The sequence below is a fragment of the Mesoplodon bidens genome, assembly GCF_964165515.1.
Source record: "Mesoplodon bidens genome assembly, chromosome: 4".
NCBI classification, from domain to species: Eukaryota; Metazoa; Chordata; class Mammalia; order Artiodactyla; family Ziphiidae; genus Mesoplodon; species Mesoplodon bidens.
In genome coordinates, this window is record NC_138160.1 from 43,004,147 (window position 1) to 43,016,404 (window position 12,258).

The 12,258-nt window shown below is 43.3% G+C and overlaps 1 protein-coding gene across 1 annotated transcript; it reads left to right on the forward strand.

Moving 5' to 3' along the window:
* Positions 1 to 8,949: 8,949 nt before the first annotated feature.
* On the forward strand, positions 8,950 to 9,399 carry HSPB3 (heat shock protein family B (small) member 3; the record flags this gene model as incomplete). Its single annotated transcript, XM_081231779.1, has 1 exon — positions 8,950 to 9,399. The coding sequence occupies one exon, from the start codon at positions 8,950 to 8,952 to the stop codon at positions 9,397 to 9,399; it is 450 nt and encodes a 149-aa protein (XP_081087905.1).
* Positions 9,400 to 12,258: the final 2,859 nt, after the last annotated feature.

The window sequence follows — 12,258 nt, forward strand, 5'->3', positions numbered from 1 at the left end:
GGACAGTCAAAAGCATTCTTCTGTTTCCAAGATTTTATAATGTATTCCATTTAAATACCATCTGGGTTTCAGTAACCTGTATTGCCCTAGAAAATTAGATTTATATGCTTTTTCATGAGGATTCCAAAGAGTAGCTGAGAAAAAGGATTACAGTTTTTGATAGACAGCAAATAACTTCAAGTGTCCATTCTGCTTATGATTTGGAGAGACCACCAGAAACACTTCTATTTATTGATCACATTGCACAATGCCTTATAGTGAAAATGCTTTATGGCCAGAATCAGATCCAATTTTCCCAACATCCCTGGCAGGTATGTTCTGTTAATTTTGCCCTTTTTTTTTTTTTTTTGCTGCAAGCGGGCCTCTCACTGTTGTGGCCTCTCCCGTTGCGGAGCACAGGCTCCGGACACGCAGGCTAAGCGGCCATGACTCACGGGCCCAGCCGCTCCGTGGCATGTGGGATCCTCCCGGACCGGGGCACGAACCCGTGTCCCCTGCATCGGCAGGTGGACTCTCAACTGCTGCGCCACCAGGGAAGCCCCAATTTTGCCCATTTTAGAGATGAGGAAATTGAAACATACTCAGGTGAAGCAATGTGCCAAAGGATACATGTTTGTTTATATTCTTAATCACCACGAAGCAGTGGATCTGTTGGAGATGTGTTGGGCCCAATTACAGAGACTTGGCACCAAGTTCAGGAGTGAGGTCTACTGGTGCTCAGAACATGCATGTCAGGAAAAGGAGGGTGAGGCAGGGTAAATAGGAAGCTACCTGGTTGCTCTTGCTGGCTTCACTGCAGGCTCCATTACTAAGTCAAAAAGCATAGCTGCTTGAGCGATGGTTACAGACCATCTTTCCGTAGTAGGTGAAGATCCCGTGTGCTGTTTTAAACCAGAATTTAGACAGCCTGGTATGAGTCTAGCTAGCAGGTGAGGGCATAGGAACTAGGACCCATGCCTACAGAACGAACAGGGTGGGTTCTCCATGGGTCCCCTGGACCCAGACACCGGCTGAGATTCAGAACAGGATCCAGGCCTTAAGAGGGCCTGTGGAACTTGGCAGGGAAGAAAGCAAAGGGAGGAGAAAATCTTGGCCAATGTTCAGCTTTATGAATTGGGCCAACTCCAAGAGCCGGCCGATTCCAACTCTAATTTGAAATCTGGTTGGAGACTCAGGAGGACAGGCAGACTCCCGGTTGTTGGCTATGCTACAGGCTCTGGGAAGGTCAGCTTTGATGTGGATCCCTGCGATAGTAGCTGAGGCTGTTAATGAGTTGTTGGTTATAATGGACTCGGGAGCAGAAGCAGAGCCAATCTTGAATGGGGGTGGCTTGGTAAACCCCACAGGAAGGACTCAGGTAAGGCAGAGTGAACACATTGTGCGCTCACTCCTGGTCCCCCATGAGCAGTGCCAGATGAACCTGACCGCAACACCGCCATCAGGAAGCAACTTACAAGTTCAGAGTTGTGGACCTGAAGCTTCACAAGTACGTTATGAATCCATTGAACTAGTAGAATCTTTCAAAGCTTTTCTCATTCACCACTTGTTGAACACCTGCTCTGTCTCCCAGGATTCCTAGCAGCATGCCTTGCTTAATAACGCATAAAATTAGATCCAGGGGTCTATAAGGTGCCAGGGGAACCTCATACCCTGCAAGTAGAGGAAAATTGCTTTCAACTGAAGAAATACGGGCACTCATAGGCAGAAGGAGTGTGGAGTTGAGCCTTAAGGGAAGGACAGATTTTGAGCATCAGAAGTAGGATGAGGGCATCTGTATTTGTTTCATGACTGTTGTAACAAGTTACCACAAACTGCATGACTTGACCTAATGGACTGTTATTCTCTCACAGTTCTGGGGGCCAGCAGTCCAAAATCAAGGAGTCAACAGGACGAGCTCCATCTGGAGGCTCCACGGGAGAATCTTGCCTCTTCCAGTTTAGAGTGGCTGCTGGAATTCCTTGGTTTGCGGCCCCATCACTCTAGTCTTCAAGACCAGCATCTTCAAATCTCTCTTTGCTCTGTCTTCATACCGCCTTCTCCTCTGTGTGTGTTAAATCTCCCTCTGTCTCCTTTCTCTTGTGATGACATTTGGGGCTCATCCAGATAATCCAGGGAAATCTCATCTCAAGATCCTTAATTTAATCACATCTGTAAAGTCTGCCATATGAGGGAACATTTATAGATTCCAGGGTTTAGGACACGGACATCTTTTTTGGGGGGGGATATTCTTCAGCCTACTATAGCATCCTGACTACAAGAAATAGCATGAGGGGGAAAAAGAGAGAAGCAGGAGTGTTTGGAGGACAGCAGAACAGTGAGTCTAGAGGACAGGGATCATACAGTGTAGCCCCAGAAAATATGGCTTCCACATCTACCTTTTTGGTCATAAGGTGGGGGATATGACTCCCAGACCAAAGAGTTAGGAATATATGATGGAGGAAATTCCATAAAGGTAGATTTAGAAAGAATAGTCGAGATCAGAATGTACAACCAAACAGTTTTCATGTGAGAAAGCCTAGAACCACTGCTAGAATTTGATCTAAGGAAGGGTGATGTGATGGAAGTGGTGTCTCGGGAAGATGACCTCCTCCATCCTCTCAACCCTGTTAAAATGTGTTTGCACTTATGGCTTCTATCTAAAATGTGATTTCCTTCACAGCCGTAAGGCTAACATTCCAGAGCTGACTCTGGCCTCCAAGATTGCAGCAAGGTCCTATCAAATTACCATTCAAATACTTTTTGGATTCCCTTAGGCAGATATCTATGTTCTAACTTGGTTGTCACTTTTATCTCTTTCCAGACTGCTGCTATCATCTGCTTCTGTCTCACTACTTCTTCCTCAGGTAATGGAGGCCCTCTGCACTTGTTTCCCTAAAGCCTGGTACAATCCCTTGCTTAATTCCCCCAAAGACTAGTTGACACCAGGCTGAAATGCTGAACAAAAATCTTATTCATGATTTGAGGATGACTTAAGGAAATTACTTTGTTTAAAAGGAATATTTAAAGCAGGATATTGGCCATCTAGCTCTCAGACTCGATCAACCATGGCCCCTCAGGGCCCCTTGCTAACCAGTTCTCTCCTTTCCATCAAAGTAACAGTCACTTTTCTTAAAAACATCTTATTAAAACAAAACAAGCCTTCCAGACCTCATGTCAGCCTCTAGTGAATCCTTTCCATCCCTCCCACCCAGCTTCTTGAAATTGCAATATGCACTACCCAACCAACTGCAGCCTAACCTCTGCCCAACTTTGCCTCTGACTCTCCTTAAGTCAAAGACACCCTCACTGCTAAGTCTGCGCTTCCATCCTTATCTTCCTTAACCTCTCAGCACTTGACACAAGCCATGCTGTCTGGTCTCACTACACCTCTTGCTTTCCTACCTACTCAATGTCTCACTGCAGCTGCAGAAGAAAACCAGGCTAGACAATCACAGTCTCCCCGTAGAGGGGTAACTCTTCCCACAAAGATGATAAACTACCTTACTTAATAATGGAAAATTTTAACTAAGTGTTGCCCAAACTGTGGACTGTGAAATCAATTTAGTGAGTTGCAAGGCTCACTGTTAAGCTAAATGGAATTAAACAGAGACCATCACAGTGCATCACATGTAGTAAAGCTAAGGGTTTTGTACCCAGTGTGTGTATATGTGTGTTCACTGGTGATGCTGAGTATGTTTCTTATTGTGGGTATAGTCAGAAAAGTAAAAAAAGGCACTGATCTGGATCTTCATGAAGTTAGCTTCTATATTTCAGAACAGAATTTAACTTTAATTTGGAACAAAAAACAAAAAAACTTCAATAGGCCTTTTGATTACAAGGAGAAAGATTAGTGTTTACTCTAAAACAAGGATTCTGGTGTCACTCTTAGAACAACTAGTAGATATTCGAAAACAAAAATGGCATAAAAGGCTCACCTCTCCAGCCTCATTTCTCCCGCTTCCTACTCTGTGGTCTGCATTGTGGCTACACCTCGTCCTTTTGTCCTCCAATCACAGGTTCTCTTCTGGCTCCAGGCCCTGGAATGTGCCGTTCTATTGCTGGGAACACTCAAATCCCCCCTTCCCTTTCCAAAGCTCCATTTGTCCCCCTCTGTCAGCTTATCCAGACTGAGATATCACTCTTTTTAGGGAACCTTCTCAGACCCCAAGCTAGTTGGTACTGAAATCCCCCAAATGAGCCCCTGGGCCATTGAGGTCTTGATGAGCAATTCATGAAGCTGACTAGAACTGTGTCTCTCACCTTTTTAAAATTATTGCTCCATCCCTCCACCCGCCAGGAGTCTTTCAAGACATTTTTCACCTGATTTCGCCTCCCTCTCCCTGATGAAATTTTAATACCACAGATATTCTTTATGTCTGTTTATGTACTTGGGTCCTTTGGAGAGTCATAATCCATTATGTATAGCTAAGATTTGGTATAATCTTAGATAATATGATATGTATAAAATAGATAACTAATAAGAACCTGCTGTATAAAAAAATAAATAAAATACAATTCAAAAAAAATCTTAGATAATATGGATTTTTTTTTTTTTGCTCCATAAGAACAAATTTTTGCCCCATTGAGAATGCATGGAATAGGATAAGAGAAAACTCTACTTGTCCTCTTGACAGCACTAAGACAAAACTAGTTCGCATTCTTTCCTGATAAGAGGCTTATGTCAAATGCTGAAGAGGTTAAGGAAAATAAGGTTAAAGTATAGATTTAGCAACGAGGCTGCCTTTGACCTCATTGAGGGCAGACTTATTTTGCAGCAACGTGGAGAGTGACCGTTGAATACAGGCTACCATTCAAGGAGCTGGTCTGGGAGGGGATAGAATAATTAGCTAGGGGATGACATAAGGTCTAGAAGGTCTTGTTTTGTTTTAGAAAGATGGGGCACACTGGACTTTAGGCTGATGGAGAGGAGCCTGTGGACACCGAGAGACTAGAGAACATTGAGAAAAGGCTAAGTGGTTGGACAGAAGCCCAGAGGAGGATGGAGGGGACAAGGGATTCCCGAGCAGAGGGGACGTGAGCACAGCCAGCTTCTCCCCACTCAGATGTCTGGGCGTGAACGTGGAGGCAAGTCCCCTCAGCTGGGAGAGAGAGACCCGGGGCACGGGGAAGGCCTGAGGAGAGGGAGAAGTTTGCCATCTCCACTCTGGAGAAATAGGAGAAGCTGATCGAAATACACAGAAGGATGGCCAAGTGACATCGAGGGCCAGCTGAATGAAAAGCACAAAATTTGTAGCAGTTGGATTTTTTCTTTCTCCTAACACACTTTCCAGGCACTGTCTTAGGTGCTGGGGCTACAGCAGTGAACCCTACGTTTCTGACCTCAAAGTGCCATTGTCTGTCTTCCCCAGCTGAAATTTAAATCCAAAAGTAAGATAGTTTTTTTGTTTGTTTTTGTTTTTGTTTTTTGGCTGCGCAGCATGTGGGATCTTAGTTCCCTGACCACGGATCGAACCCGAGCCCCCTGCAGTGCGAGCGCGGAGTCTTAACCACTGGATAGCCAGGGAAGTCCCCAAGACTTTGTTTGGATTTTGGTTTTTTCTTGGGGGGGGCGGTTCCGCCACAAAGCTTGTATGTGGGATCTCAGTTTCCCCAGCCAGGGACCAAACCCGTGGCCCCCTGCAGTGAGAGCACGGAGTCTTAACCTCTGGCCCACCAGGGAAGTCAGAAGTAAGATAGTTTTAGATGCTGATAATGGCGATGGAGATAAAATAGGGAAGTGACAGGAGGAAGACTCTGGCTAGATGATCAGGAAAGACCTGCCTGAAGAGATGACAACTGACCTGAATCCTGAATGGCTTCTGCCATTCTGAGGGTGGAGCTTTCAAAGCAAAAGGGACTCCAAGTGCAAAGGGCCTGAGGAAGAAAAAAGGTTGGAGTATTCGAGGACAGACAGGAGGCCAGTGCGGCTGAATCATATAGGATCCGGGGGGAGAGAGGCGGGGAGGAGGTCAGCACGGGCTGAGAAATAGGTTCTTGAAGGCCGTGGTCAGGATTTTGGATTTCATTCTGGTTACAAGGAGAAGCTTCTGGTTGGGATTTTTAAGCAAGGGAGTGACATACTCTATCCTATGTTTTGAAACAGTGGCTCTGCTTACAATGGGGAGGATGGACAGTAGGGTAAGAGTGGGGGCAGGGAGACCAGATCAGAAGCCTGGGAGATTCTCCAAAAGGGTAAAGGGAGTTGATGAGGAGGAAGGCAGTTCAGGTGTAGGATTAGGGTCAAAGGGCAGTTTGGGGAAAGCAATAGAAATCTCGGGTGTTTGCGTGGGAAATGTGAATACTCCTTTTTAACCTCAGCAACTCACACAAGCAATGTGGAAACACCACTCATATCTGCTCCTTCTTACCCATTTTAGAGACCCCTGGAGGCAAGAAACTATAAGACTAACTGGACATGTTTTTCTCTGTCCACCTTACCAGCATCTTTCCGGTATTTATTTTTTAACAGTTTATTTTTTTAGAGGAGTTTTAGTTTTAGGTTTTTAAATAGACATTTTTTTACAGTAGTTGTTTAGAACAGGGGTTGGGGGGAGGGGAGATGCATAGGTGGAGCACAAAGAATTTTTAGGGCAGTGAAACTACTCTGTATGATACTATTTTGGTGGATACGTGCAATTATACCTTTGTGCAAATTCATAGAACAGGCAACACAAAGAGTGAAGCCAAATGGAAATTATTGTCTTTGGGTGATTATAATGTGTTAATGTAGATTCATCAGTTGTAACAAATGTACCGCTCTGGCGGGGATATTCATAGGGGAGGTTATGCACGTGTAGGGACAGGGAGTATATGGAAAGATCTCTGTATCTTCTTCTCAGTTTTGCTGGGACTCTTTTTAGGAATTTAAAGCCAAATCCTTAGTACCTTATCTATTTCCTGCCACTGGCAGTGAGTTCTGTTTTTTACTTACCACTCAGAGAAGCACTGAGGAAAACATCTCTCAATATTTTATGAGCTAGAGGACATTAACATCTCAAAGAGTACATTTTTCCCTTGAGGGTCACCAACCTGCGAAATGAAGGTCAAAAAAGCTGAGTGTGAACATGATTAGGGCATGTTCTTAAATATATACCAAAATGTCCACACAGATTTTTAGAGTAATGGAAAAGAGCTAAAGGAAATGGTTCCCTTCTGTTTTCAGATTTTTTATCTTTTGTAGATTTTTTTTTTCATTCTAAGAAAACAGATATGCGTTTTTCTTGTTGTTGTTTGTTTTTTGCGGTACTTGGGCCTCTCACTGTTGTGGCCTCTCCCGTTGCGGGTCACAGGCTCCGGACACGCAGGCTCAGTGGCCATGGCTCACTGGCCCAGCCGCTCCGTGGCATACGGGATCTTCGTGGACCAGGGCACGAACCTGTGTCCTCTACATCAGCAGGCGGACTCTCAACCACTGCGCCACCAGGGAAGCCCCGGATATGCGTTTTAAGGAAAGGTTTTCCAGAGTCTATCCGTTCTAGAAAATACTAACCTCTGTGGAGAGGAAGTGTTCTATGTTTAAAACCTTCTTGAGTGTATGCGCATTGCATACACTCTGCAGAAATGAAAAGCACAAATGTGTTTATAGTAGTAAGCAAGCCTCCCCCCAGCCCCTGCCTCCTGATCACTCTGTTACCCTCTCAGGAGGTACCTGCCATTCCCCATGACACAACTTTCAGAGAGATTCTATTTGTACAAGCAAATACCTACTTATAAAAAAGATAACTTGTAGTGTATTATATGCTGTTCTGGACTTTTCTTTCATACCTAACATGTCTTGGAGATCCTTCTATAGCAGTGGATAAGGAGTTGCCGCATGCTTTTTCAATGTAAGTTTAATGTTAAGGTATTACAGTTAATAAATTATATGTTGGGCTGCCCTGGTGGTGCAGTGGTTGAGAGTCTGCCTGCCAATGCAGGGGACACGGGTTCGTGCCCCGGTCCGGGAAGATCCCATATACCGTGGAGCAGCTGGGCCCATGAGCCATGGCCACTGAGCCTGCGCGTCCGGAGCCTGTGCCCCGCAATGGAAGAGGCCACAACAGTGAGAGGCACGCATACCGCAAAAAGGAAAAAAGAAAAAAAAGAAATTATATGTTATTTATTTTTGCCAATGAAACAGCAAAGCTGCAACTAGATTAATCCTTAGTTTTCTGGGCTTTAGTATCAAATAGTTCAAAGCTTTAACATTTTTCTCTCCCCTGGGGCTCTATTTTCCTTGTTAAGATGCCCCATTCTATGCCTGTCCAACTCCCATCTGAGGTTCGACATCATTGTCTGGTTTAGTCCTAGGATCTCATTTTTGATGAGTCAAACGTAATAAACCCAGATGGCGTGGCTCAGATGTCCCTTAAGTTTAAAAGATTAAAGGATGAAGTAAAAGTAAATATATAGAACGGAGGGCTGAGGGTTTGTTGAATGTTGGATATTTGAATGTGTGTGCGTGTGTATCTTAATTCTTAATCAATTACAGCTAAAGTCACCTCCCCCCAGCTTTGCACTTGGCGACTAGGATTAATGCAGTTTTAGCTCATATCATAAGACGAGTGCACACCTCTGGGCTGTTCTGATCCACTAGATCACTGTAGTTCACAAGAACAGAGCACCCCCTCAGGTATTTCTCAAACACTGTTTCTGATTCTCTTTTTCTTTGAGGGTAAGCAAGGCAGACACACTTGCCAGGGATAACTGAGAATGTAAGGGCAATCCTTGACGCAGCAGCTCGAGCAGGCTGTGTGCTAAAAGCAACTTCGAAACATGCCCTATAAATAGCCGTTCATTGTCAGCAGCGGTGAAAAGACAAGAGGGAGTGTGCGGCGCTGTGATTCAGGCCTAATTAGAGAGTTGCGTCTGCGCAGGGTTATAAGCGAAGAGCGGCTCCAACAGATGCTGTAGTCAGTCGGCAACTGCGAGGGTTCAACACGGACAACGTAGCCGGGGCGGAAGGCGTTCGGTGCTGGCTTGGCCTCCACTATGGCAAAAATCATCTTGAGGCATCTCATAGAGACTCCAGTGCGATACGAGGAGGAGTTTGAAGCTCGAGGGTTGGAAGACTGCAGGCTGGATCACGCTTTATATGAACTGCCCGGGCCAACCACTGTGGACCTGGGGAAAGCCAGGGTGGCCCAGCCTGCCCCCGTGGACACCGCAGAGATGCCGCCCCAGAGGGACGAATCCCGCTTCCAGGTCCTGCTGGACGTGGTCCAGTTCCAACCCGAAGATATCATCATTCAGACCTTCGAAGGCTGGCTGCTGATTAAGGCTCAACATGGAACCAGAATGGACGAGCACGGTTTTATCTCAAGAAGCTTCACCCGACAGTATAAACTGCCCGACAGCACTGAAACCAAAGATTTGTCTGCCATCCTCTGTCACGATGGAATTCTGGTGGTGGAAGTAAAGGATTCAGTTGGGACCAAGTGAAATCTTATCGGTGCCTGTTCATACAGCACGAGGAAGATTCTCGCTCAGCCCATGGTATCACGAGAATGTGTGTATTACCTATGTTTGAAATGATTTTTATGAAGATTAAAAATATAGACATAGTCCCTGGTATGTTGAGGTTGTCTTTGTTACTTTTACTCAGAAAGGAAAATTGTTAAATATGTTCCTACAGCTCAAGTTGTTGCTATTCTTACACCTGAGAAACATGAACAGTTTAGGAGACCATAGTCTGATAGCAGAGACGACTCAGAATTATTTCTTCGTTACTCCAACAATGCCAGAGAAGCTGCATTTTTAACAATTGATGGCAAAAGAGCCACACTAATTTAAGAAATTCTTATCCATTTTATGAAAACTTTTTATATTGCTGAAAAGAGCTGTGATCCCCTTCGCTTGATAAGCTTTTCTTTTCAGTATATTTTATTACAGTGGAGTGGAGCTTTGTAAACATAGAGTCTGAAGGTTAAAATATAGTATTTGAAAACTGGGTCTGAAACATATTTATGATTCACTACATTTGTTACTGCCTTAAACTTATGTTGGAATTTTCAGATATAAATCTGATTTTTTAAAGTTCCAAATACGTACCTCTTTTTTTTTTTTTTTTTTTAAGCTAAACTGGATCTTGTCTGCAGTGTTTTCTAAAGCACAGCGTATGTTCTGTGGATATTTATGAAACATTAAGATGTATTAACTCATACTCATAAACTGAGTTTAGGAAACCACTTTAAAAGTACAATTATTGAATTCAAAAAATTTTAAACTATGCTTTTTAAATGTTACTTAAAATTTTAGATTTCGGAAGATGGCAAAATGTACTGCATCTGTTCTCACTGCATAATCCTTGGCTTTAAATAGCCTGGCAGGCAGTGGAAGTTCGGAGGCCCGAGCTTACATGGGAGTCTGAGTTTTTACAGCACAGGGGCTGCTTCTATTTCCCCCAACTGCTGCTTTGGCCCAAGGGAGCGCCTGACACACTGGTGATTAGGAATATTGTGTTCAACAGCTGGTCTGTGACATTCCAGAGATTTGCTATCTCATTCTGTACATATGAAATATTTCTTTGAGGAAGTAGCTGCTTTTACCCCATACCCCATGTGAGGCTGAGGACAGTGCTATGAATAGAAGAGGAATTCGGGTGTGGAAGACACCAGGGTAGCTACTGACTGCTGACAATACTGCTGAACTCCTCTATGGTGCTTTATTCGTAGTTCACATGCAAACACGAGAGACATGAAACAACAGAAAAATAAATCGGACAGTTAAGCAAGTGGTTTTGAAAACAGAGATGTTTGTTTACAGTCTAATTAAATTGACAGGATTTTGAAGCTTCATGTTCATATGAGGTTACGGCCCATGCAGTGATGTTTGTGCATGCAACTCTAGAATCACAAATTCTGTTTGACGAAGTGAATATTACAGACCACCTCTGCTACATAACAAAGTTAATGGTAATTAATGGGATTGCATCTACTAATATGATTAGAACTGAGTTACCATTTGTCCCACATTACTCTTTCCCATTGCTGGACAGAATAGTGTGAACACGAACTAGTGCTTTGAGAAACAAACACAAAAACCCCTCTCATGTGGCCTTGATCTTACTCTAGATGAGATCTTACTTCTGAGAAAGTTCAGAAAGTGAATTCTCACCACCAGGAGCCACTGATAGGAAATGTTAAAAAAATTATCATTAAAATAAGCACATCATTCAATTAGCATTTATTTTTTCTAAGACAAATTTTAAAGTAATACACAGCCATTTTTTTGATTTGGAAAATAGATCAAACATTATCAAAAATAAAAACCATTTATTGGTTGACAACATTTTCAACTAATCGTCACCATTCCTTACTTTAAATGCTACTCTAAAGTATAAATGCTTGTGGTTGTAGGTTGAGGATAGAAATGGTTAAAAAAAAAAAAGGAAAAAAAACCCATTACTATTCTTCTACAACCATGAGAGAGCTACTTTTAATTCCTACTTCAATCTTCTCTTGCACATAAATACATGTATCACTCTTCACAAAATTAGGACTATATTTGCAAGGAGTTTTTTTTGTTTTGTTTTTTAACATCTTTATTGGAGTATAATTGCTTTACAATGGTGTGTTAGTTTCTGCTGTATAACAAAGTGAATCAGCTATATGTATACATATATCCCATATCTCCTCCCTCTTGCGTTTCCATCCCACCCTCCCTATCCCACCCCTCTAGTTGGACACGGAGCACCAGGCTGATCTCCCTGTGCTACGCAGCTGCTTCCCACAGCTATCTATTTGACATTTGGTAGTGTATATATGTCCATGCCACTCTCTCACTTCGTCCCAGCTTACCCCTCCCCATGCCCGTGTCCTCAAGCCCATTCTTTACACCTGTGTCTTTATTCCTGTCCTGCCCCTAGGTTCTTCAGAACCTTTTTTTTTTTTTTAGATTCCATATATATGTGTTAGCATATGGTATTTGTTTTTCTCTTTCTGACTTACTTCACTCTGTATGACAGTTTCTAGGTCCATCCACCTGACTACAAATAACTCAATCTCATTCCTTTTTATGGCTGAGTAATACTCTGTTGTATATATGTGTCACATCTTCTTTATCCATTCATCTGTCAATGGACACTTAGGTTGCTTCCATGTCCTGGCTATTGTAAATAGAGCTGCTATGAACATTGTGGTACAGGTATCTTTTTGAATTATGGTTTTCTCAGGGTATATCCCCAGTAATGGGATTGCTGGGTCATATGGTAGTTCTATTTTTAGTTTTTTAAGGAACTCCCATACTGTTCTCCATAGTGGCTGTATCAATTTACATTCCCACCAACAGTGCAAGAGGGTT